Genomic DNA, 26,898 nt, shown 5'->3' on the forward strand with positions numbered 1-26,898 from the left:
GATACAAATATTAAAAAGTTGGAGGACAACGTGTAACGTGTGACATGCAAGAAGAGTCGTAATTGCATGCGATACCTAGTGTTGCTGGAATCGCCGAAAAAATATAATGAAAATAATTGTGTCTTTTGCCTGCTCGATTTTGTTTTGACAAGTAAGTAATAGAACTAGCCGCAGTAAAAAATGATACGAAAGAGGAAGAAAATTTATCACCGTATCGATTTGTCCTACATTCATCAGAATTTATACACTCGGTATAAATAATATTTTGAATAAACTTAACAGAGTTTAGTAATATTTAACTGTAAAAACCAAAAAGTCAACTAGTTTTCTCCACCCGCAAATGTTAACTTTGCCGATCGCTTTTGAACTTTAGCCCCCAAAAATGACATTTTCCCTCACGAATCAATAAAAACAAGCGAAACTAATACAGACCTTTGTGCTTTTATACTTTTACAGCTAGTGAGCATCGACCTTAAAGTTGATATGATTTTAGTGGTTTCTTCGAGGATCTCGTGTTATGCAATTCGTGACATTGTAGATAAAATTGTTGACCTTTCAAACGGAACTCTCATAAATTACTATCTGAACCATCGGAGGCTTCTGTTCAGCGGCTGCTGTTCCTACAGTGATATCTCTTATCACTGCTTCGATGGCGTCTTCCCATTCTTTCTGCTTCAGTTTTTTCTCTCTTTTGGAGAACGCAGATCTCTTGGGCATCGTCACCTGAACAAAATTACAATTTGAACTTCAAGATGGATAGTTTTTGTTGTCTTAAAATCAAACAAGTGTTAATTTTAACATGAACTTTTTAATATTTTATTAAACGTTCAGATAACCTATTTTTTTATTATGAAATCATCCAAAACAAATGATAAAGTCTACGTTTTGGTAAAAGTAATCATGATAAGTCGACAAATATTTAGTATATTCAATGTTTTTTTAAACTGGAAATAGGCGACGATTTTCAACATCGATCTTGTCTGTTTAATAAATAACGCACGTAAATTTCCCTTGTATGGTTAAACTCGGTGTCACCCCAATAAATATCCGTTGTCACCTTACCACTGTTAAAACTTTCATAAGATCCTGCTGAAACGCCATCACGTCTAATCCCGGCGCATTGTCAGCCAGCTTCCTGAAATTTTCAGCAAGAGGCCCGCGAAGAGCTTGCAACTGTCGCCAAGACTGGGCATATTGTCGTCTCACTAATTCTATTATAGTAGACGTTAAAGCCAAACCCACCAGAATGTACAACGTGCAGACGAGCATATATGTTGGATTTTCTGAAAAAAATTGGGGACTAAGTAAGAGCCGGATTTTTTCCTCTCAATCATAACTCTCTGGTTATTGACATTGACGTCATGGCATAAACATGAGAGCGAAAATACTCGCCTAGCCACTAAATACACAAAATCACGTAAAGTAGTAATGCGGTTAAATATTCTTCATTGTGTATATAACTTGATTAACCTTCGACATATCGACGTTTCGGTCAGTCGTTTTATGAATCACTAAAATCAGAGAATATTGGCGCCTCTTCACAAAGCCATAAAATATAAGTTTGCCACCATTATGGAACTTAATCGACGCTTTTTTCCATGTGGGTATGTTAATTAGAAAGTTTCAAGGGCTCGATAAATTTCTGAGTCTTGTTCTACGACGCTTTGGAGCAATAAATTTACGAAAGCTCATCTTAGGTAGCAAATTACAGATTCAGTAAAATAATATTGCACCGGCGGGACATCACCACTGAATTATAGATCATTGTAATCATGAAGTTACTAGAAATGGACAAGCTATGACCTCCTAAATGTCATATTTCTCCACAAACGACATTCTCCTCCCGTTCTCATTACGCCCTTGACACCAAATCGGTAAAAACTGCCGAAAAGTGATGACAATGTAAATGAAATGGAAAATTCTCGTCCCAGCGGGGCGCTTTGTTATTGCTTACTAAAATCGTGTTAATCTTACTCGGGACTAAATCCCCAAATCCGATCGTGGTCATGGTAATAAAACAGAAGTAAAATCCTTCAAAAAACGTCCAGTCGTCCTCCCAAATCACGAAAAGTCCTGCTCCCGCCGCCAAGTATACGAATAAGAAACAAACTGCTGAAAGTGCGTAAGAAGAAGTTCTCCCTGCCATCATTGCATTTCTGAAACGAATTATTATCACATTATCACCCTGGCCTCTACATTACCTAAGTCTTTTTGGTACAGGTGGCATGTGCCTTACAAGTGTTGAAACAGTTGTCGCGAACAGACGCCCCCAATCTGCTATTACTGTGAGGGTGAGTGGAATTCCCACAAGAGCGAATACCATGCAAAAAGCGCGACCTTCTGTTGTTACGGGTGCGATGTTTCCATATCCTGGAATTAGATCAGATTCGTGATTTAGAGCTCTTGTTAGCATATGCAGAATTTGATAAAGTGCGCTTTCAGGGGATTACATATGGATGTCTGAGTTTTTTAATGAAAGCGAGGACGGTTAATTAAGACGGAAAAAAAAATAGAGGAAGGATTCTTAGCGATACAGCCAGTGGCGCAATTTGCTACAGACAAATAAGTGCTAGTACAATCTACGGACCCTAGAAAATAAATTTAATCGTGGAGGTACAAGAGAATCTAGTAGTGCTACCATCAGTAGCATCCTAACTCCATTTAAATATATACGTCTTCTCTGTATTGCCTTTCCTTTCCATGAAATGTTTTTTCCTTTCAAATTACAAAGGATCATGAGTGGGATAAACGCAAATGGACCGTGAAACGCATAAACTTCCCAAGTGAATTAGGGTCTAAATTCATTTCTAATAAGATAATTCAACTAAAAACATTGTAACACTTTTAAATTTTCCATTAATCACAACTTGGACGAAAATGGAGGGTTCAGTCGACATCCTTGCGAAAACTAGCTTTATAAAAACAATATCTCATAACGAAAGTCTCGACGATACTCGGTCGCAATGTTTATAAAGCTTTTTTGGCAACTTTTGCAGACAACAAGGTCTTGTAAATTAATCGCGTTCAAATAAAACCAAAAATAGTCCGTTCCCTTGTGTCCACAGAAAAGTTTCTACTGGTATAATCAATCCTTCCTAGTGAAAACTAATTTAAAATGACAGAACGCTGTAAATCGATGACTTATATTCTTAGTTCCAATAAAAGAGTAATGAAGTTTTTCCTTTAGTTTTCAAGAACACGAACTGCCACGTTTTGCTGCATAACAAATATATCTTCTTCAATATTAAAAGCGTATAATTTGATGCATATTTCCGATGAACTTAACGCGGATCGCCAGGTTGGTCATTTCGATCTGAATATTTCATCAATTTATTTTTCTGTTACTGAAACTTTAATGAATCTGAATAAAACGGAGTAGCATAACCAACAGTTGCAAGAATGGTGCTCGACTTGTTAGGAGGTATTTCTCCCACTGTGGTGTTACTGAAATTGATGGGTCACTGGCCGACGCCACGCCATGAAAATTTATACAAAGTGTATTCAATCCTTATGGTGACAAATATGTATTTGTATAACATCACAAGTGTGATGTATTTAATGAAAAATTACGATAACACCGAGGAGGTTACTGCCACAGTGTATAATTTGCTGAGTACAATTGCAGTCGTTATCAAAGCTCAAATATTGCAAAAGAACCATGGACATCTGAAAAATATCGTGAAAATGCTTGAACTACCGGAATTGCAACCAACAAACTCTAAACAAGAGAAAATTTTGACAAGTGGGATTTTCTGGGCGAAGGCCTTACTTTATTACTTTTGTGTCTTAGCAACCTTTGCGTTGGGGATGTGGGTACTTGCTCCAGTTCTCGCCAATGAAGCAAGATTGCCGACAAACGCTTGGTTTCCTCATTCAGAGGACTACTACACAGAGATTTACATTTGGCAGGGTGTTATGATAACCTGTCTTGCTTTCAGTAATGTTGGAATGGACACATTATTCGCAGTGTTAATGATGGGAGTGGGAGGACAATGTGACACTCTTTATGATGAAGTTAGTAATTTAAAAAATTCCGAAAATGCCTCAAAGAACTTACATCAATGCATCGAAAGACATAAATTAATCCTGACGTATAATTTCGAACTGGATTTTATCCTTGTTATAATCCAAGATTTTAGACTGGCTGATACAATCGGAATTGTTTTTGGTAAACTCGTTTTCATGCAATTTGCCACTACTGTCGTAACTCTCTGTGAAACTATGTTTCTTGTTTCATTGGTAAGAAGATGTCACAAAATCGCATTGATTTGTCATTCCAATCTTAGCTTACAAAGTTCAATGCGACTTTTGTCGGGCTCGTACTTTATCAGGGTGCCGCTTTTACGCAAATATTTCTATACTGTTGGTTTGGAAACGAAGTCATTGTGAAGGTAATCAATTTTTATTCCACTCATAAACGCATGATGAATTTTAGAGTGAAAAACTTCGCTATTCTTGCTTCGAGTGCGGTTGGTACGACTGTTCGGAACCTTTCAAGAAAGATCTACTGTTTTTTATGATGAGATTGGAAAAACCGATCATTCTGTACGTTGGGAACATGTTTCCCATAAGTGTAATGACTTTTACTAGTGTAAGTATGAGGAGAGACGTACAGGAGTTTCAGTGTTAATTTTCTACAGATTCTTCGCTCGTCCTGGGCATATTTTATGGCGTTGAGAACAGTACACGACAAGGAGTAACAAACAAGAGGAAACAAAAAATTCTTTAGAAGTAGCAGATAAAACTGTATGCACAAGTTTAATATTCTCTTTGAACATCTGCAAATAAACACTACAATTACATATTGCAAAAGTACCTTCGAGTTGTAAAAGCTCATTTCGAATTACTTTGTTCCTGGAAATTCGATTTTTGACGGAGATCCAGTTAAATTGACTCCTACATAATTATGCGGATATGTATTATGGTCCATTTATATTTTATGACCGCCATTCTTCCAAATTTAGTATCAGAGGTAATATAAATTGCAAATAAGTACAAAAAAGAACGCAATTTTGTTTCAATCCTACAACTCTTGCAATGGGAATTTCACTTGAATTTTTCACTGTACTCTTTTCCCTCAACTTCTAAATGTTTAATGTGGTAGTTCTGTAGTCAAGTAGTGCTTGCTCCCAATCGCAGTGAAATATTTTGTAGTTTCTCATAAAATTTTTACAAAACAATGGAAGATGGTCATAATCTATTTCTGACACATTTATATAATTTTGCAACATTTACTTTAAACTAAACTGTCTAACAGGTCAAAAACGTAGCGTCCATTTGATTGTTTGGTCGATCAAATCTGAAGCTCTGTAACAAAATCAGTAAAAACCAAACTGTGTTTTAGCAACAGAAACTTATTTTTGTCTGAGCTCGTTAAATTTCAGCTCGATTGTAATCCACTTAAGCAAAACAGAGAACGTTTATCGTTTTTTCAAACTCAAAACAATGTACTCATAAACGAACAGTAGATAAAATATCCTTCAAGAATTTTACGGCAGTATATTATTAAAAACCTAAAATCTTTAATTCCAGTTCATTGTCGTAGACCGGACGCACGGCAATTTGCTTCGATATTTCTGGAACATTCAAAGATTTGAATCCATAAATCTCTTTAAATAAATACACATATTCTCGTTTCGTGTAATCTGTGGACTCTTTTATTATTGATTTGTAATTCCAATGGGCCCATACCGGGAATCTAAAAGGGAATGTGTAAACATTACCCTACTTTTCTGAATCATATTTTATATCCTTCAGGATAGTCGGGATATTAAAAGCCGAAGGACACGCGACCGTTGTGAATTGGTACGACTGGCGCGAAATCATAACTGGGGGATTTCACCAATTAGAGGTTCGTGTTAATGTTCATTTTACGCGATGCCAACGCGGCAAATTGAAACTATTTGTAGTTCGTCTCCTTCATTATCTCAACAAAGTCATATATGCGCCCCCAAATTGGTATTTTTTGATGTTGTGACCATATTTTCGTAATTTTGTCACCTCCGCTTTCGTAAATTGGCTCATACATGATTCATTGTAACTGAATGAATAAATTTAGGCAAGATCTTCGACAAACACGGAATATTTTTCAAACGAACGGAAACTGATGATAATTTATTTTCCTGTTTGGCGAGGAATTCTGGCGATTTGTGCTTAAGGCACAACTAAGTCCGATGAAAATCGATTTGGCCTCGGGGAAAGTAAAGTAAGTAAGTGTTTCGGTGTTTAGTTTTATAGGAATAATTTTAAAAGTGCTTCTTAAAAAATAAAAAATGTTTTATGGCTGGGAGTTTTTTCTTCAAACTTGATTACCTTTAGGAATTTGCCTTCATACGTATCAATATATCATATGTGACAGGTTTTTATGTACTGTGAATAGGACTCATAAAACGAGACGAGTCGTAGAGTTGTAGAAAATGGGAATTTTTGTATGTAAAAAAAATTATATCCCATAAAAGAATGTGTTTTTCCAATATTACTAAAACATTGTAATAAAAAGTTGACCCGGCGCCTCCACCACGATTTTTATGTCATCTTGTTGGATTGTGAAACCTCTTATCCAAAACATCTGCTGCTTAATTAGGGCAACTTTACAAAAAACATTCCCGAAATGATAAAATCCAGGATCAACGAAACACATTTAGCCATTACCATAAATCCAAGATATCTTCCCCGTTTGTTATTGTCTGGAGCCATTTCAGCTTTACAATGACCCCGTTAATGACATTATTTATTTGTTTAATGTGGTAACGAACTTTCACTTTTCTTGATTCATCAATCATTTTTCCATGGTTTATTCATCTTTGTTCCTTACTTAATTAAGCTAGAGCAAACACACGAGATTTAATTTTCAGCTATTGGGGGTAGGAAGCTCGTTCAAGTGGATAATTAATTATTGCTGTTGACGTACTTACCAATAGTCGTTAAAACCGTTGATGAAAAAAACACAGCTTTGAGTGTAGTCCATTTTACTAGTTGTTCTTGTGGAGACAACGTGACTCCTTTAGAAAAAGCGTCTTGGAGAATCTTCTCGTAATTTTCTAATTCGCCCGAGATGAAATAGTCCAAGTTTGTTAGATCGCTGTTATTCACTATTTGTTGTATCAAATTGACGCGTTTCGATATCAAAGTCGTGTTGAAATAGTTTATTCGCGATATTTCAGCCGGATATTCGAAATGTCGGAAAATCTGAAACAAAAATATTTACACAATGAAGTGGGCTGAATGCTACTTTAAATTTAGTTTATAGTAGCGATAGTTTGTGTAAATTGTTTTATTTCATTTGATCTTATTGAACGGTTCAGTTTCGCAGCTTACAATGTTTCCGTTTTACTGCAAAGAAAAAATTCAAAGCACGTCTCGAATTGGAAACTTGGCGAAAAGTTTTGTCATACAACGCCCGATAATTATTTTTACGCCGAGATGTTTATTTCAATTGTGATTGGATTCACTCAAGACAATCTAACTTCAACAATTTGCTTTGAAAGTTGAAATTTGTTGCTCACTTGCCTAGTTTATACCTCAATAAATTGTATGGCCCATCTTTATAGCGTATTAAATCGAAATTAAGTATCGTTGGTATTTATTAAACATAGCTGTTAGTAATTTGGTTAAAAAATTACCAGTCCCCCTAAAACGGTGTACCCCATGAGAGTAATTAAAAGTACGATGTGTTGTAAAGCCGCTTTTAATCGCAGTCTTTTCCACCAATTTTTAACTCTAGTTGGAAAGTCCGCCGGCGAACTAATGTAAACTGTCGTTTCCATCATTTCTGGAACCATTGCCACTAAAGAACACACTTCGCGGTCGAAATCACCGGCATGACTACGTCCTTTTGTGCGAGAAGCTGAGCTGGAGTCAACTAGACGCGGAAGCGTCGCGACGCTCTATGATATTCTCAAAAGCGTAGAGATGCGCCTAGCGATTTTAGACACATTTGTCATTGTTTCAGCGGACAGGGGATTTTTATACATATTTTTCGTGGATCTAGAATGACTTGAGAATTGGGGGTTTTAACGTTAACTACAATTTGCGATAAAAGTTGAACTTTTGGGTTGGTTACACGTCCTGGAATTTATGAGATCAAATAACAGGTTACGTTTAAATTACATGTTTCAAAATGTCGACGTTAATCAAACTTTTCTCATATCTCCGTAAAATAAAACCGGTCATCAGAATTGTAAATTCGAGCTTTTTCCCGAGTTCATTTAAATGTTAAAATGGATTAAACGAAACTGCAAACAATGAACAATCAAAATTAAAAAGGACGTATGGTATGATTGTAAAAAATAATGTTAATCTAACAATAAATACTCGTTCGCACTTGTAATAGAAACATTTTAAACGCCAATGCAGTTCAGAAATGTAAAAAATTAAATTGATGCAAAACTAGGCCACCAGTTAATTATAAGGGGAAAGGATTACACTTTAAAGAACAAAAAATAAACAGGAAACGAATACTAAAGAGAAGAGAAGAATGAAATCGAGTTCGCAAAGATTTACAGCTCCCAACGGCGCCACCAAAATAATAATTTCGTAAAATTGACTGTGAAATTGATTTAGCGAAATAATGTTAGCTGAGCCGGAAAAGATCAACACTCATCATCAGAACAACTTTTTTAAAATTTGCAGAACACCAAGGAAACCTTACAGAATGAACTAAAATATGTATTTAAAACAGTGGAATATGAAGCAAGGCTTTTTTGTTTTCATTTTTTTTTGTCTTGCAATTATTATTTCCAAAATTAGCGCCGAAACAACACTGACGAACGCAAGCTTTGATATAAACCTATTTTGGTCCAAAACCAAATACTCTGAACCTAGGAATAATTCTATTGTGGCTAATCTTTTGTGAAGACCTTTATTTTATAATTCTAAAAAAAATATAAAAAGTCCCCATCGACAAATGTGCTGCTTAAAAAGTTATGCAGAGGTATAAGTCGGAAAAAAAAATATTTGAAAATATTTCGTTTGATTCCAACGGCAATAATATCTATAGTAAAATTTGACAAGAAAAACAATGACGAAAATCGCATCTTTCTATATGTCGTAGTTTTCGAGATATTCACCGATGTTTCCGCACCATCAAAAGTTTGACCCCTTGGCCTTGGCGACAAGCCGAAATTTTAATCGACCATATCATAGTTATTTATTGATTCAGCGCGAAATTTTGTGTGAACTGAATGCCAATAACACAAGTTTACTTTTACTAATAAACTAGATATTAAAGATTTTGCCACGTAGAAAAGGACCTGTTAATCATGTTAATCCGTTAAAAAAGAGACATTTTCGTCGACTTTTGGGCTATCCGTCCTCAATAGAAAGCGGTTTAGACTATCTTAGCCCCACCTTCGAATCGAGCAGTACATACAAGTTTGGACAGAAAGACGCGACGTCAAATGCAAGATTAAATCAACCCATGACAAGAGGTCATTTTGAGGTGATTTTCAAGAAACTTTTTAGAACCAAAAATACTTGAAGTCTTTGAATTAAACATCAGTCGAAAGAGCAGCTAAAAATGTATCATTTCTCTAAATTTCAGATCGATAGGACAAAAATTTAATTTTTTTCTAGTTAAAGTCGAAATTTTTTCCCAAAAAAATCGACCATAAAATTTTAGATATCTGAAAACGGATCTAGACAAAATTAATTTTTCGAAAACAACTACATACAATAACCATCGACTTTTGGATATCTATATACCTGTTTCAGGGAAATGTAGCATTGAAAATTTACCATCTGAAATTTTAGTCGCTTATAATTCAGTTATTTGTTGATGTACGTTAAAAAGTTTTGGATTCTGCCTGAAATTCTGGGCACAATGAGCACCCATAACAATGCAAAAAAAAAATGCTGATAGGAATTCCTATGTATGGATAAATAAATAAACTAGTATTTAAAAACAATTTAAAATCACGCTCCACTGTTAATCCTTTTATTTTATCTTCTTATGACAAAGCGAAGTTAGTTTTAAGTTTTGCCTCCAATGTCCGATCAGCTGATCGCAGCGCTCGCGCCCAATCACAACAGTGACAGCTCGCTGTAATATTTTTAACCAAAAATAAAAAGGCACAATCTGTTTTACTTCACACACAGTTTAATTAAGGTAAATATAAACCGCACGAATCGTTTGCGCAATTTCTTTCGTTTTATTGCTCTTATTTTAGGTTAGAATGTCGGAAGCCAATCGAGGAGAAGTGGACATTCAAAGATTACCAGTTAATTCGGAAGAACACCTTTTCCATGACTGGATCGTCAAGTATAAAAAGTCACATATTTTAAACTCTATCTGTGCCTCAACAGAAAAATGTAAAGATGCTTCTTCACAGCCATGTTTGTTGTGTCTGTAAGTATTTTTGTTTGTTATGGAGAAATCTTGACTATTTTTGGGGCTTTCAGGTACACACGAACTTTGGACATTCCTCATTTGCCTGAAATGGTGTTCCCTAATAACATCTTGACTCTAACCCACTCCTCAGGGGGTCAAATTGAGTTTAATGCCTTAGATGCATTGAAAACTGTCTCAAATGGAAAATTACCGATCAAAGTTGCGTGTTCTGAGGAATGGAACGAGTCTCGGTAATAAACTCATCGTTTTCATGCCCCCTTATAATACAACCAATTTTAGCCCGCCTGAGCATCTCCAACAAAAAATGAAACCCTTTGACTGGACTTTCAGTAACGACTACAAAGGTACAATCACTGGCCCTGTCCAAATACTGCCCACTGAAGAAAGGATTGACATAGAAAGATTGAAAGAAAAAGAAAAAATTCTCTTTTATCAAGAACTGATGTTGTACGAAGATGAATTGCATGATAATGGAATTTCTTCATGTACCATCAAAATTGTAACTATTTTTCATGTTTTTTCGTGTTTTTTATTGTTTGTTTCAGCGCGTGATGCCAAGCTCGTTTTTTATCCTGCTAAGATTCTTTCTTAGAGTTGACAATGTTATGTTAAGAGTGAACGATACAAGACTCTTTCATGACTTTACTACTAATTATATTTTAAGAGAGTTTACAAATAAGGAATGTGCATTTAGTGATGTGCAGCTACCACTGAATGTTTTTGGAAACCCAAACGCCCTTTCGCCCCACATGCCCGTCAGAACGGCCCTTCATGAAAAATTAGTTTTTGGTGTCGCAAACCCTCCCTCTGAGGGGGGTGCTCAAAGCACCAGTAAAGTGGAATAACCATAATTTATTTTTAATAAAACCTTACTTTCAAATTGTGACATCTGTCACTGTCTAACCTTACAACGAAAAAATCCCCAACTCGAAACTAACACTAAAGCATGTCAATTCCCATGCCAGATTGTTAAAAAATTTCACATAATTCGTGGTTTACTTATGATAATTTTTATAAACAAAGTCCGTGGTAGTGATTTATTGAAGTATTCGCAATGGGTAAAGCGAAAAAAGGTCGCAAAGGAGCCAGGGGCGATGACAGGTGAAACGGAAAAGTGTCATTTTCCGCACTATTTAACGCGTTTTTTGCATTTTCAGTGACTCTGAGCCTGAGGTAGAAACACAAGAACAGATTGATAAAGCGAACGCGAAGAAAACCAAGCCTCCTAAGTAAGTATAGACGTGTTTCTACTCAATTTTGAGGTTATGTTACGTTTGCATTCCAACATATTTTTCCCTGTAAACGTGTAATATGGTGAAATATTTTCTTCACAACTTAAAAGAACCTAAATAACATGTAATTCGGACTTGTAGGTCTAAGCAAGTTCAAAATGACAGTGATGAAGACCCTCCCAAAAAGGCTGAAACAAAGAAAACCGCCCTAAAATCCAAAAAAGAAAAGAAAGCAATGATTTCTGATGAATCTGAAGATGATGAACCAGTGCCAACGAAAGTCCAAAAGTCTTTTGCTCTCTTAAAAGTAGAAGACAGTGAGGAAGAAAATAGTCCAGCTGGTGATAGTGATAGTGAAGTGAAACCCATGAAAATGGACAAGAAAAAATCTAATAAAAATAGTGATGAAAATAGGACTAAAGAACAAGGGAAAAAAGGAAAAAAAGCGCGGAGAAAACGGGACGACAGCGATGAAGATATTGAAAAAGTATTAGCAGAATTAGAGTTAGAGTATTCTGGTGTTAAGAAGGAGAAAGAGGAATTGCCACAAACAGAACCTGATAAACCGGTTGAAGATAAAAAGCCGAAAAAGAAGCAAGAGAAGGAACCATCTCTTGAACCTGAAGATAAAAAGGACGACGAAGAAGTTGGTACTGTGAAAACCGCGGCTCAAAAGAAAAAAGAGAAAAAAGAAAGAGAGAAGCTAAAGAAACAATCAAAAAAAGAGACGGTAAAAAAACAAGACAGCAATGATGCTGAAGAGGAGAAACCTGAAGATGCGACTGCAGAACCTGAAGAAGATGGCGAGAAAGATGGCAAAAAAAAGAAAAAGAAAGGCACCAAAGAAGAAAAGGACTCTAAAGAACCCAAAAAAGGTAATCATTCCTATTTAGTTTCGTAATCTAAATTAAACATTCTAGGCCCTGGTAAGAAGACAATTGCGGCAATGCAAGAAGCCTTAAAAAAGATTAAAGAAGAAGAGGAAAAACAAAAGCGTGAAGATGAAGAACGAATCAAACGCGAGGAAGAAGCAGACAAAGCTCGCTTGGAAGCGCTCAGATTAGAACAAGAACGTAAAGAGAGGAAGAAACAAAAAGAAAAAGAACGAAAAGAGAGATTAAAAGCCGAGGGCAAGCTTCTAACCGCCAAACAAAAAGCTGATAGAGCAAGAGCTCAAGCTTTGATTGATAGTCTAAAGGCTCAAGGCGTTGAACTGCCTGATGTGGGAGTTAGAAAACCAAGGCCTGGAACTAGAATCAAGCGTTCCAAACAACAGAAAGACCAAACTAAAACAAAGGTAGATGAAGACGTTGAAGAGTCTAAGGTTGAAGAAACCGTCGAAGAAACAGAAGCTCCTGTGCAGGAAGAACCTCAAGAGAAAGAACCGGAATCTGAAGACGATGTTAAAGATGCTTGGGATGCGTCATCCGATGAAGAAGGATCTGACGAAGTCACACCAACTGGTATTTATTTTTATTTCTAATGAATCACAGGGCGTCAAGTTTTCGTTTCAGAAAGAAAATCGCAAAACAAGCAGGACGATGAAGACAGTTCAGAGGAAGAATCTGATGGTTCTGATAGTGACGAGTCGGAATCTGAGGACGATGACGAGGAAGAAGACGATGAAGATGGCAGAACAGTGGCGGAGCGAATCCGCGATCGAGCGTTACAACGTATCAAGGTTTATTTTGAATTCTATGCGATTGTTTGTTGCTACAAATGATATTTCAGGAGCGAAAAGAAGCCGCTGAGAAATCTAAAAATATTGATAATTTGAGAGCTGGCATTGTGTGCGTTTTGGGGCACGTCGACACAGGCAAAACCAAAATCTTGGATAAGTTGAGAAGAACGAATGTCCAAGATGGGGAAGCTGGGGGCATCACGCAACAGATTGGTGCTACAAATGTTCCTATAGACGCCATAAAGGAACAGATTAAGTTCATTAAAGGCGTAAGTAGTTCGGAAATGTGGTGTATATTTTAATATTGATTTTATTTTTTTTAAAGGCGAGCGATTTGGATATGAAGATTCCCGGTTTACTGATCATCGACACTCCCGGCCACGAGTCCTTCAGCAATCTTCGAAGTCGCGGTTCCTCCTTGTGCGACATCGCTATTCTAGTCGTCGACATTATGCACGGGTTGGAGCCTCAAACCATCGAATCAATAAATCTGTTGAAGACAAGAAAAACTCCCTTTATCGTAGCGCTAAATAAAATCGACAGACTCTACGATTGGCAAACAATGAACCGCAAAGACGTCCGAGACATAATCAAAACCCAAGCTCCTAATACCCAAATAGAATTTGAACAAAGAACTAAAGAAGTCATAGTGCAATTCGCTGAACAAGGCTTGAATGCAGCATTGTTCTATGAAAATCCGGATTTAAGAAGTTACGTTTCTTTAGTTCCGACAAGTGCAATCACGGGTGAAGGAATGGGAAATCTTCTAGCCTTAATTGTGGAATTCTGCCAGACCAAACTGCCAAAACGTCTTATGTATTCAGATGAGTTACAAGCGACGGTGTTGGAAGTTAAAGCAATACCGGGGTTGGGTACTACCATTGATGTCATTTTGGTCAATGGGACTTTGAGGGAAGGCGATACCATGGTCTGTGCGGGCACAGACGGACCCATTGTCACCCAAATTCGGTCTTTGTTGATGCCGCAACCACTGCGAGAACTAAGGGTCAAGGTAAGTGCCTGATTTCCACCAGTATGATGCACCTAATCAACGGTATTTTTTGACGTTCAGAACGCCTATGTGGAATACAAAGAGATTAAAGCCGCTCAAGGGGTGAAAATCGCCGCAAAAGAGCTGGAAAAAGCCATCGCCGGTTTGAATCTGTTTGTGGCCCAGAAGCCCGACGAGGTGGAAATCGTGAAAGAAGAAGTCGCTCGCGAGTTGAAATCCGCCCTGTCTAAAATCAAGCTTCAAGAACGAGGTGTTTACGTCCAAGCTTCAACTTTGGGCTCCTTGGAAGCCTTGCTTGAATTCTTGCGTACCAGCAAAATTCCGGTAAGTAAACACCACATGTCTGGTTGTACACATGTAGTACTATAAATTATAGCGCGTTTTTTCTCATTCTTCGCGTCGTATGATTTTTATGGGCACTGCCACCATAGAGGTACTACAATAGAACACATCCTCGTTACACGTATCAGACAGGATGCAGATCATTGCAACCCTCATGTCGGCACTTATTAACTAAAGAGGTCACGAGTAACACTCCATTCGCTATTTTATTTCGATTTGTCTACTTTGGCTCTAGTTATCAGACAATGATGACATAACTCAACAAAAACAAGTTATTAAATTATTACGGACAAATTACATCACGGCTAGATAAAGTCCAGATAGAAAATAAATAAAACATTGTAATTATCACAATTATTAATTGATCTATGATTTGTGTATATTTTTTCCAGAGCGCTCGTAAATTATACGACTCTAAAGAACTGTTTTTTACATTTAAAAACATGTTGTAATAGTTGTTGCCATCTGTTGGTGAAACTGCGCTGAATCGAAACTACATTTATTACAATTAAACTGTGAGAATTGTCTTCATTCAGTTTTATCCAGAAATATGAATCGACCTCAACTTATACTCGATCTCGCATGTTATTCATGACTCCTTTTTCCTCCGAATTCAATAAAACGTCCCCAATTCAACCCACACACTCATTCATAGACGACCTCGACCGACAGAAGCAAATCAATGAGTACAAAGTTGCGCAGTTCATGAATGACACATTACACTGTTCCACGAAATTTTCCAAAAGTGGTTCAATTGCAATTATGCCTTAAATTAGTTACCCAGAATTGTTAAAAATCCGATCGAAAACTAGAACTTTGTATTTACTTTACGAGAGAAAAACAGGAAACCGGACGTTTTGCGTAACTTATTAATCTCAACTTTTTGGGACTTTAATCACCGGATGTTTAATAAACCACACCGAAATAGATTATCAGATTATTGCTTCGTAATGCGGTTTGCGTTTATTTTTTCTTCAAAATCGTCATGGGCAGTGGCGAAAGAAATGTCGCGGAAAAATACCGCCTGTGGGATTTTAATCTCTCCTTATGTCATCTCATTTCATGCGTTTTTCTTCTTTAAGCTTCGATTCCTTACTTCTTTGATCCTTTTCAAAGTTAATTAGACACCTCTTAATCTTTGTTGGATTCCTTCATTTTATGTGGGTGTGTCTAATATTTGCGTAAAATTTTTTGTTCGGTAGGTGCGTTTATGACCTCCGTTGTGAGTTCGGTGCATTTTGGTTTGCTGCAGGATGTGTTTACCCGAATTTTCCCCCAAATAGACACCATATGGGAGAACCATTAGAACCTGTTATAAAAAGAAACTATTCCATCCCCAGGCTCGATAACATTTTGAGATAATTAATCCAACCACGCCACTGTCCGTTCTCTTCCCAGAATCGTCCAGTAGACACCCACCGACTTCCGGTGGTAAGCCGGCGAAAGATCGAACGATCGGTTCGTCCAACGCGGCATCTCCTTATAGACAGACAGATCTCGCCGACATCGACATGCCGCCGTCCATCTGGAGGCGAAACTGACAAAAGGCCTTCGAAAAAAAAACACACACACAGTAGATATCAAACACACATGCATGGATGTTGACTATCCTTAAATGGAAAATCGCTCTCTGCTCTCGCTCATTTTAAATTCAAATCGTGGCAGATGGAACGTGAGAGATGCTCGGTGTGGGAAGAACGAGATAGATGGTTTCTAGATTTTCTACCAAACGCTATCTATTTGTTCGATTCGACAAAACCCACGCGACAATTTTGCGCAACTTTTTAAGAAACTTTTTTCGTCACGTGGAGATCAACGTCACAGCTTCACCACCTTCTCGTTGTTTATTTTTAGTTTAGTGATAATAGTGGAGTACGCGTCCGCGACCAATTATGTAATTCATCCAATTTTAGAGGAGAAATATTGACAGGAAGTGGCTTCCCAGTAAGACGACGGCATGGAGGTCTAACAGCTTCCGGTCTAGCTAATTATAGACTATGGGACATTTCTAGACAAACGAGGATATGGCAAAGAGGAAGAGCCGAATACGGACGTCCCTAAATTTATTACAAACGATCGATTTTCCGATCAGGGCGCGAACGCCCACTAGACCACGCGTAGCAGATCCAAACAATTTCTTCACGAATCAAACCCGAGATGAGGCAAAACTAGTAGCTGAGTTAGTTTGGTTCCTAATGAGTAGATCGACTATCAGCAGTAATATTTTCTTACACCGAAAGCGTGAAACCGCCCCTTTTCACTGATGAGTTACAAGGTTGAATCAAGTTATGAATATTAATGACAGATTATTAATCGACGGAAGTCGTGTGATGTTATTGTCGTCCCGGTGTCTGGAGGGTCCACAAGGCGTGCGTGATATGGCCTCCACCACGTTCATAGTTCGCGTCTTGGCACGTTCCCCGCATCCGGTAAGATGATGCTGCCGCTATAGCCACTCAATGAAAAAAAGTGCATTTTTTAATAGGAAATTAAATAAATAATAAAACAATGATTTGTATTGTGTATTGTTTGGCGGCGGGGATTATTCCGATTTCAAACACGCACGAGACAATAGTTGCGGCTAATGGATTGTAAATTGTGTTTAGGAATATGACATGGTCGTTAATGAAATCGTCGGTTTGGTTTCAGACTTTAATTAGTTGGCACTTCTTGAAAAAATAGTATTTACAACATAATGTAGCACCGGTGTGCGATCAAATCCCCCGACAATAATTTTGGTCAAACCGACCTTGTCCCATGATAACCGCGATAATTACACAGCTTAGTATAGTTTTCGAATATATTCTTGAAAGTACTGAATTGGCTCTGGTTTTATGATTTTGGCGTATTTTATATTTTTAATAATTTAGACTTTGAGTCGGCTCTTCAGAACACGAATTAAAATAAAGTGTTTATTATCATGTTAAAATTCGCTTTGTGCAGCCACGTGACCAACAAAAGTTGGAATTCTTCAAGATTTTTAGTAAATATGGGCATAAAGTTTCACTTTCTCTAGTCATTTTAGATAGATTTCCTGAGAATCTAGGAAATTATAGTGACGAACGGGAAAAGAGCTTCCACCATTCTAAAAGTGATGAAAGAATGGTCTCAGGGTACTGTAAACCCAGTTGACATATACCTAGTAAACATTTTATGGCTTAAGTCAAACCACCCTTAGAAATAAAACTGGGTGTTGTAAACTGCAGCCGACAAATTTCTAGGTAGAGGGTTGACCGATGGTTGAATAGGCGTGCGCCTATTTTTATGGTCCCCAACCGCTAGGATTAGACTACCCGGTCCTCTCATAATGTGGCCATAAAATTTACTAGATGTATGTCAACTGGGTTTACAATAGATGGGATTGTCATTTGATGGCAGATCAACCGAACGATATTAGTCTAGTGGGGTCTCTCAGATCCCAGTCAAATATTTTTGGCCTAGAATATAATTCAATACTGCAATTTGCTTGAAAATGATGTAAAATATTGTAAATTAAAGATTGTATTCAGTATTACAACGTGAAAATATGATAAACTTGCAAATCAAGAGATATCAATTTAAAAGTGAACAAACACAAAAAATGATGGATTCTAGGGATTCTATGCAAATATATTTACTTGTATAAGTCATTATCACTTAGATAATAAATTTTCCTTCCATCATTCGAAAAAAATGTCTTAAAACGGCTTTTATTTTCCAAAAACGAAAAAGTACATTTTTCATGTTAAAAAGTATTTTTTTTATAGATACAATTTATAAGAAATACACGAGTTAAAAATACGCATGTGACTCAAAAAAATTACATTTAGAGTTAGATAACAATAAAGAAAACTTTTGAAATCAGAAAGAAATAATATCGCGTTTTCCAATGCCAGAACAAAAAAGGCCGTAGTAAGAATGAGTCAAAATAAGCAGCTATAAGAGATTTGGGCTTTTTGAGTCAATTAGTTTAGAAAGTGCAACGCTCTAGACCTCTGGGTCTGTCAGGCCCCACCAGACTGCTGAAGGTTAAAAGAGATTTTTTACCTAAAAAATATACTAGACGCGCTTATAATATTTTTTTTTTTCTTTTTTCAACTTCAATGTACATTAATTGACCACTCAAACAAAACAATTTTTAATAATTTCCAAAAAAAAGATATTTAAAAATATACTTGTTATTTCTTTCTCAATTTTACCGATTTTTAGTAAAATTTGAAAACCAAGATCGAAAAAAATCAGAGCCAATCTTTCAAAGTTTCTGTCCATAGTTTCATGAATTGTTGGCATAGAAGTATTCGAAACCACTCTTACATCAAGGGCAACAAAATGATAAGGGCATATATCCGTTGCCCGTATATGTTCAGAACACACCCATAGGATCAATCGCTGAAAACTGATCGTAAATTTTGATTTCAGTACAGCGGAATTCGCATCGGCCCTGTGGTCAAGAAAGATGTGATGAAAGCATCTATCATGTTGGAACACGAAAGCCAGTAAGTTTTTTTCTTGGATAATTACCAAGCAGGATTGCATGTCATCCCGATGGCTCTTTCTAACAACCAATTTGATGGTTCGAAGAAGTCTCATTTTTCGAAAATGAACGGGTCGAAAAGTACACGACTACTGTATTAGCTTTTCTCACATACCCGTCTGTTTTCAATCCTAAGTAAATAAGATAAGAATAAAATCCGAGTTGTATGTTTATTTACATGTGTCTGGAGTGACATCTTCTGCAGCGTATGTACCAAAACAATATTATTACAGATATGCTACTATTTTGGCGTTTGACGTCAGAGTGGAGCGAGATGCCCAAGAGTTGGCCGACAGCTTAGGGGTCAAGATTTTCCAAGCTGACATCATCTACCACCTCTTCGATAAGTTCATGGCCTACAGAGAAGAACTCAAACAAAAGAAACGAGAGGAGTTCAAAAACATCGCTGTTTTTCCCTGCAAACTTAAAATTCTGCCCCAATTTGTCTTTAATTCTCGTGATCCCATCGTGGCGGGTGTCATGGTAGAGGCAGGTATCGTCAAAGAAGGCACCCCAATTTGCGTCCCGTCTAAAGAGGTACTTTTGACCTTACCACTCCGCCGTTGTTACCATTTTTTTTTCAGTTTGTAGATTTGGGCATTGTGACCAGCATCGAAATCAACCACAAGTCTGTAGAAAATGCCCGGAAAGGTCAAGAAGTGTGTATCAAAATCGAACCAATTCCCGGAGAAGCCCCTAAGATGGTAGGAAGACACTTCGAAGTGACTGATATGCTTGTCAGTAAGGTGAGTTTTTTGTTCGTGGCGCCATTCAGACTCCCCTCTATTCATTGATCAACCCCATTGCGATGACGACGATGCAGTAAGCTGCAGGGCATTCACCCGGATCAATAATGCACCGCGACGCTCTGGCCCACCGACCTGTTTATCTCAATTACCAGCATGAAACAAACGGAATGGAAGCGTCTTCCATTGTTTCGGTCACTTGAAAACTCTTTTGTTTGGATTCCAGTCGTGACTATTGAGGAGCAGAGCATCACGCTTGGTAGTTTCACACAGTTTTGCCCCATTTCAAATAATATTCGGGCAAACGACCTAAAATTGTGTTATCAGTACGGAGAGAAGGCAGTTTATCTTCGTATTCCCCGGAACATATCTGTCGGGCAACGGAACCGGACGTTGCTAGGGCCGGATGTAGGCCAGATGCGTCGTCATTGACGACCTCATCGTTTCAACCTCCAATATCCGGTCTACGGTAATCTACTTTAGATTCACTGAACTGAAAATTCAACGCGACCATGAAACGCGAAAACTACCCAAAATTTTCTGCGTAGACCAAACGATAGTTGTATTAATCCCGGATTAGCTATCAGGTAAACATAAATCATTGGTGCAGCACAACGGAAACGCTAACGGATCAAAAAATTGCACTGTGTAATTTAATACGAACGTCAATATGACCCCGGCAGCTATTATAATTAATTTTGCCGGACGTTAACATGCCATCTGAGAATTTTACGGCGACCGGATATTAGAAGAGTTTTTATGTTGGTCGGATGGACGGCGGCACGACGATTTCCAACAACAAAAAATATATTTAATTCCAGATGGTTTACCGTAAATAAGCATCTTTACGTGGACTCGGAAAATAGTTGGAGTCCGAGAAACTGACTTTTTTTTAGTACTGATGCAACTAGATTTTGCTGAAACCAACGCGGCATTTTTTCACGGAATTATGTGACTGTGTTGTACATGACGCGTGTTTAACCCTCGAATAAGCGACACGTGTAGTGTGACCTAGTCGGAGAAGAGCAATTAATGCGTCATTAGGTGAATTCCAGTGAATAATCAAAGCGAAGGGTGGGATGTCGGTAATTTCAAAGAAATACATCAATTCGTGGTAAAGATCAATATTCATGCTGAAATTTGGAATATGAAAGAATTTTCTTTATTACCAACAAGAAACAACCACAGCAACACTATAAAAAACACAGTCCACTACAGTATCTAAACCAATTAAGTTTTTGAATTAGTTTATGAAGCATTTCCCGCACTGTAGCACATTACATTTACAATGAAGTCTTTGCGGAACGATGCTCAAACCGGCTACCAAGAACGAACTACCAAGAAAATTTATTGAGGCATATAGTTAATTACTGAATACTTTTTATTCGCAAAAGGAAGCAAACGACCTATTAGTGGTAATAATTTATTGAAGTGGATATTTTGTCCAGTTTATTGAAGCAAGCTCGATTATAACTACATATCGCTAATTTAATTTATTGCTTCTGACTAAAAAGTGGACGCGATTTTACATCATTTCGAAACAATAGAGCAAATTCGTCCTGATTTATTCAAGTCACGATTATGTAAATAATCTTGGAGTTAAGTAGTGGGTGTTAATCACCCTTCACCTGAAACGACAGATTGTAAATTTCATGTTCAAACTTTCCATGTTGATACCCGTAAAAATATTGCAAAAAAAGTGTTTTCTTTTTGTTTTGTGGGTCGGGTTAGCGTTCGGTAATAAAGCTTTCTCAGGGAATTTATGGATTTGAGTAAAATTGTCAAAGGTTGACGTTGCGCAACAGTATTTACATAAACAGTGGGCGTGTTTTTCTCACTTTTTATATTTTTCAGATATCAAGACAGTCGATCGACGCCTGCAAAGACTATTTTAGAGACGACCTTCTGAAAACCGACTGGCAATTAATGGTAGAACTGAAAAAACTCTTCCAAATTTTGTAACGACCCTTCCTAATTTGCACCTACTTGATGTCATGTCTCCGCCACCTCATTAAAATCTTAACCTGCCATTTGTGTTTTAATTTAGTTATTCGTTATGGGTTCTGTATCTGGTTGAAATGAATGTATATTTATGATATAATAAAATGTATAACTGAACTTTTTTTTTTTCCAATGGACAACTGAAATTGAATTCGTGTTTACGTTTCTAGCAATTAAAGCGCCTCATTCATCCGCCTATAAAAGATTGTTTACAAAAACAATTTAACACTTAAACACATAAAAACAAATACTCCATAAAACCAACGTGTTAAAACCGCAAGGTCGCGTTACAATAAAACTCATCAGAGAAACAATAACAAGCAGTCTCGTTAAAAATAGCATAATAGTATGGGCCATAAAACTAAAATTAATTAGTTCTGTAATAGAAGACTGCTGACATTGGCTGTTTGCAAAATCCTCATCAATGAAAGTGCAAAGAACAGCGCAAGCGCCGATCTTCGATCAATGGACTTATTCACGTCTTCTATGAATGATATACTTCCGGTCATGGCAGACGCTTCATCTGCACAATTTTAACAATTACAATAACTTGAGATCTGACTCCACAACTCGATCCAATGAATATTGGAACTGTGACAAATTCCAAACAAACTGGGCTCAAATTGTACAATTTCGATTCATTCCAAGTCTCATACATAAAACGCAACATTGTAAAGCTGCAAGTCCGATCGTAAATAGCACACCTCGCATTTAGCAGTGTCACAAAAAACCTGAAATGTAAATCTTTTTGCGCGAAATTTTTGTTAAAAAACATTCGGTGGTGCCAAGTCAACACATTTTATTTTAATTCCAACATAAACTTTGTGCAAATGAAAAAGCGACCTTACGCTAGACAAGGAAAAATTGGCGTTGCGATGCTCGAAATACAAAAGCCCCATTCGTTTTGAACACGTGGAATGAAAATATTACGAATTCTACTCCTAGATTAACCAAAGAATAAGCAAAAGTTATTATTGATAATAAAAGACAGTTTGCTGCACATGAAAGAAGAGGATAAAAAACCATGGCGGCATTATTATTCATATTATTATGCATAAATCGCCGGAGCTATTTTCTAGTCACAAGCCTCGATATAAAAATATTTATCAATTCTTATATCTCCCAGAAACCCGTTCTCTGCTCTACCATAAGTATGTAATTAAAACGTAATTAACTTGTAACTTCTTCTGAATAATTGTGTTGCACGTTGAAATACTCCTTCCTGGCGATTATTTGTTTTGATTTTATTACCTACATTAATTTAAGCCTTTAAAAGGAAGAAGGTGTTTCAACGAGGCTATAACGAAGACTTTGTGTTGTATGGACGCTAATCTTTTCAATAAATCGATTGACTTATCTCCAATTCTATCCATTGTTTGCCAATATTTCACAAGAGCAGAATAATGATTTCCTGCTGAAAATTAAAACAATCTTGGCAAATTTGACGTCAACTAAAGTCTGTTTTTAGCAACGGGTCAGTGTCGCCTAAAATTACAAATCAAACTGTTTAAATTTCATGCCCACTTTGTCTGAATTCAAATTTGTGGTAAAAAATGATCATTTTCCTAAGTGCCACGCGCTACAAGAATGACTGTTCTCAAGTTCACTTGATATTTTTATACTTGAGACTATATTATATTATTTATGACCGTGTTTCTGGACGTGTAGGTTTAATAACACAAAGCGGAGGCGCCATGACAATTTAAATATTAGATCTTCAGTATATAAATACTGGAAGCGTAGAAAAAATGGTACGCACCCGAGATAAGTCCAACAGAATTCAAGTGGAGGTTGCTACCTAAAAAGTATGTCATTCGTTTCATTAATAACAAATCCATATAAATCGTTTCCATGAATGGTCCGACGCGTCATTGCCCCATTGAATTGCAAATAGAAACTTTGTCTTCTAGTTAAGTAGCGTCCTACCAAATTCGATTAAGGTGCATCCGGCGCTTTTTAATGGAATATAAATACCCATTGTTGTCAATAAATTATCTACGTGGCAAGACAGAAATTGGCAATTTACGCAGCAGGTGACGACGTTCCATGTACACGACTTTTTGCCCCATTTTAATTAAATTAACCTACAATATTCTGATTAATGCACCCACGCGTTCCCATTTTTTTCACCCGAATTATCGAACTACGCTTAGTGGGCGGTTTCGCAGTGGGAGCGTGGGCGAAAGGGGGTGGCCTAGACCTACGCTTTCACGGTCGTTGCCATGGTGAAACTTTCTGTCCATCCATTCGGGAAACGGGGACGCTTTGGGCAGGGTTTGCACCAGAGAGATCCTTCCTGTATGGCATTGCAGTTACCGAAATAATAATATACGAAGAATTGAAAAATTTCGAGGAAATTATGTTAAAAATGATGGATTTTGTACTGAAATATGTTGTGACGATTATCCATAAAAAGAAAAATATCAAACTACAGACTTCAGCGTGGTTTTTAACGAAATTTTACAAGCTATGGAGAAGAACAGACGCAACAACATGAATCTTCGAACCCTAGAAAACTAAAGACTCATTATTTTTGGTTGAAGTTATGTAGTTAAATTAATATAAATCGTTAGATCTTGAAGATAACTGGAGTGACGTCACTGTGGTCAGTGAATGGAGTAGTTTACATGAAGATTCAACAAACGTGACTTTTTTTTCGTGTACATGTTTATTTCACACTTTCAGTAAAAGTAAAAATTTCAAAACTCTTCACTTATCTGTATGTTTGCGATTCATTTTCCAGCAGCAGCTTATTCATCTTGTGTGTTTACAACGTTAGTTACGACGTGATGGAGTGCGAGAATAGAAAGAAGTCGATAAAAAACCTTATCTATGAACACATAAGAGGACTTTTCATAAGAAGATAGGTTATATCCGGTGGATGTCGAAACTATAATTAAGTGATAAGCTTTTTAAAACAATGCGCCTGCTTTATGAATGATGCTTTCATAAGTATATAGTTAGACAGGGATGAGTGAATTATGGTGACTTGTTTGTTTTGTTATATAGATATTAACACCATCCATGCCCATAAACAACAAATAAAAGGACCATAAAAACGGCAAGAGAATTTCACAATGTGCCAAACACTTTAGATCCGCAGGAAAAAAGGACCTTTCATAAGACCTCTGACGCAGGTATTGCCAAAAGTACTTTATTCAATTGAAGAATTTACGTCTTTCCGTGGGCACGTCTGAAAAGGCGCAATGAAATAAAATGTGATGACGCCAAAGTGAAAACGAATGAGAAATTTTCCATACGTGCCGGTTAATTCAGGATGTGTCGGTTAATTCAGGATGTCCCGGCAGGTACTGTGTTTACTGGTTAAATTTGAAAAAATGAAATTACTTGAGATGGATTCTGCAAGTCGCTCATTAAAAATGGTCCGTTTCGTTGGTTTGATGGTACATATTACCTTATTAAATTAAAAACCATTTCATTTACAAATTATAAATTAATTGCGATCTGTCTGCTAAAGTTGTTTACTGTGGAATAACCTACGCGAATAACGTTGGTTTTTAAATTTTTATGGCCCAGACTTCCGTTCTACGATGACGGTGTTGTGGGGGCGGACGTTTTAATATGTTTTTAAATTGATTCTTTATGTTGAGTCTGTGCCAAATATTGCAACGAAATTAAATTATGTAAAAATACGTAAATTAGTTTCGACTTTGAATGAAAACCCTTCTGGATACGACCCTTTTTCCTTCGATAGCATGAATGAACGTTCGAAAAATAAATTATTCTTACCATGTATGCAAATGTGAAATAAAATCTCTCGTCATTGAATTTTAATGCAAAATGGTTTTATAGTCTGGAAGTGTATAATTATAGGAGAATTTACGTTGAAGTTTTTTATTTGGTATTGAACTGGTTCTGGAATTGGGTTGTATTTCATTCTATCTGTAATTTATGAGACGGTGTATTTGTTACTGCAAATTGCGAAAACTTAGCTTGGCTTTACTCGTTATGGCTCTCAAACCTGTTAAGGTTTTGCTTATTTTGCCTACACCCGTGGTGAACAATATGGTGGAAAATAACGAAGTTTTGCTGGTCACAGGCTGCTTCAATAAGATAAAATGAGAAACGTGGCGACTTTTTCAAAAAATAAGGGACACTCAGTCAGCAATTTCTTGTAAATGTATGGTAGACTATCTTCTATCTGGATAGAAGAGATGTTTTTCCGAAGAAAAATTGACGATTTCTTGGGAGATTCAAAGATTAGGCTATTTTATCTCGCTGCTTTTTTGGCAACTAGTTGGTCTTTTTTGGTCTAAGTTTCTGGTCAAGATGAAGAGTAATAAAGCGTTGCTATACAGATTAGGCTTGGGCGGCAATGTCTTTGATGTTCTCCGCCAGAAGTTTGGCATTTTTCATTGATTTTTATGCTGTTTGGCTTGGTGCTCTTCTTGAAAGAGTTTCTGGTTTGGAAGGTCTTCCTGTAGTGTATACGAGATTTTTTGCGTTTCTTGGGGGGTCCATTCATATACGAAAACACCGTCGCATTGAATGAAAGTGCGTGTCCATGTGTCAGGGGTGCACACGCATAGGTTCCGGTGCAGATGTTTGGGCACTTCCGGTAGAGTAGGTCGCGGTGAAGTGTGCAGATGCGAATTCTCACTCATTCATCGTTTTGTCAGGCGTTCTAATTCCGTATATGTATGCAGCGAGGTTGTTTTGGTGGATGAATGAATGGCGCGTTGTTCGCGGCGTGGGGGCCGGGGGGCGCCGCCGAGGCGAGGCCTGCGCATGCTCTATCCAAGCTTCGAGCCCGCTTCTCGCAGAATGTCCAAGGTTTCGAGCGACTGAACAAGTCCGCGTGGAATCGGTCGATTTCCAGTGAAGTGTGTTCAAGTTTGCAGTGCCCGAAGGATCAGTGGCGGTGTCGGGTGAAACAAGTGTGCCGTCCCTGCCAGCCGCTCCCGGGATCGTCTTCCGCGGCTCTTCCGTTGGCCGACATGGCCGCCGTTTAGCGCGCCTCTGTTCGGTGCGCAACAGGCCGCCCCCAGTGCAGTGAGTGCCA

General features: G+C 37.4%; 4 protein-coding genes across 4 annotated transcripts; 3 read left to right on the forward strand and 1 right to left on the reverse strand.

Moving 5' to 3' along the window:
- Positions 1-3: 3 nt before the first annotated feature.
- Positions 4-7,861, reverse strand: LOC148169547 (TWiK family of potassium channels protein 7). The gene is given in 5 exon segments (XM_088043206.1): positions 4-723; positions 1,063-1,283; positions 1,975-2,370; positions 6,915-7,188; positions 7,623-7,861. Coding segments are annotated over 5 exon segments (1,218 nt in total). The 5' UTR covers positions 7,782-7,861; the 3' UTR covers positions 4-555.
- LOC148169548 (odorant receptor Or1-like) lies at positions 3,400-4,720 on the forward strand. Its single transcript, XM_088043208.1, has 5 exons — positions 3,400-4,091; positions 4,140-4,239; positions 4,287-4,391; positions 4,436-4,591; positions 4,641-4,720. The coding sequence occupies exons 1-5, from the start codon at positions 3,400-3,402 to the stop codon at positions 4,698-4,700; spliced, it is 1,113 nt and encodes a 370-aa protein (XP_087899334.1). The 3' UTR covers positions 4,701-4,720.
- A 2,125-nt stretch (positions 7,862-9,986) lies between the features above and the next one.
- LOC148169549 (TIP41-like protein) lies at positions 9,987-11,234 on the forward strand. Its single transcript, XM_088042906.1, has 5 exons — positions 9,987-10,105; positions 10,167-10,345; positions 10,399-10,578; positions 10,628-10,847; positions 10,894-11,234. Exons 2-5 carry the CDS (start codon positions 10,173-10,175, stop codon positions 11,191-11,193), a joined length of 873 nt encoding a protein of 290 aa, XP_087899032.1. The 5' UTR covers positions 9,987-10,105; positions 10,167-10,172; the 3' UTR covers positions 11,194-11,234.
- Positions 11,235-11,301: 67 nt separating this feature from the next.
- On the forward strand, positions 11,302-21,992 carry eIF5B (eukaryotic translation initiation factor 5B). Its single transcript, XM_088042905.1, has 12 exons — positions 11,302-11,449; positions 11,506-11,577; positions 11,722-12,455; positions 12,501-13,043; positions 13,095-13,261; positions 13,312-13,530; positions 13,587-14,273; positions 14,334-14,597; positions 19,014-19,090; positions 19,362-19,665; positions 19,713-19,874; positions 21,729-21,992. Exons 1-12 carry the CDS (start codon positions 11,403-11,405, stop codon positions 21,834-21,836), a joined length of 3,384 nt encoding a protein of 1,127 aa, XP_087899031.1. The 5' UTR covers positions 11,302-11,402; the 3' UTR covers positions 21,837-21,992.
- The last annotated feature ends 4,906 nt before the right edge of the window (positions 21,993-26,898 follow it).

The sequence above is a fragment of the Gnatocerus cornutus genome, chromosome 8, assembly GCF_029298725.1.
Source record: "Gnatocerus cornutus isolate USDA-ARS CGAHR chromosome 8, icGnaCorn1.1, whole genome shotgun sequence".
Taxonomy (NCBI): domain Eukaryota; kingdom Metazoa; phylum Arthropoda; class Insecta; order Coleoptera; family Tenebrionidae; genus Gnatocerus; species Gnatocerus cornutus.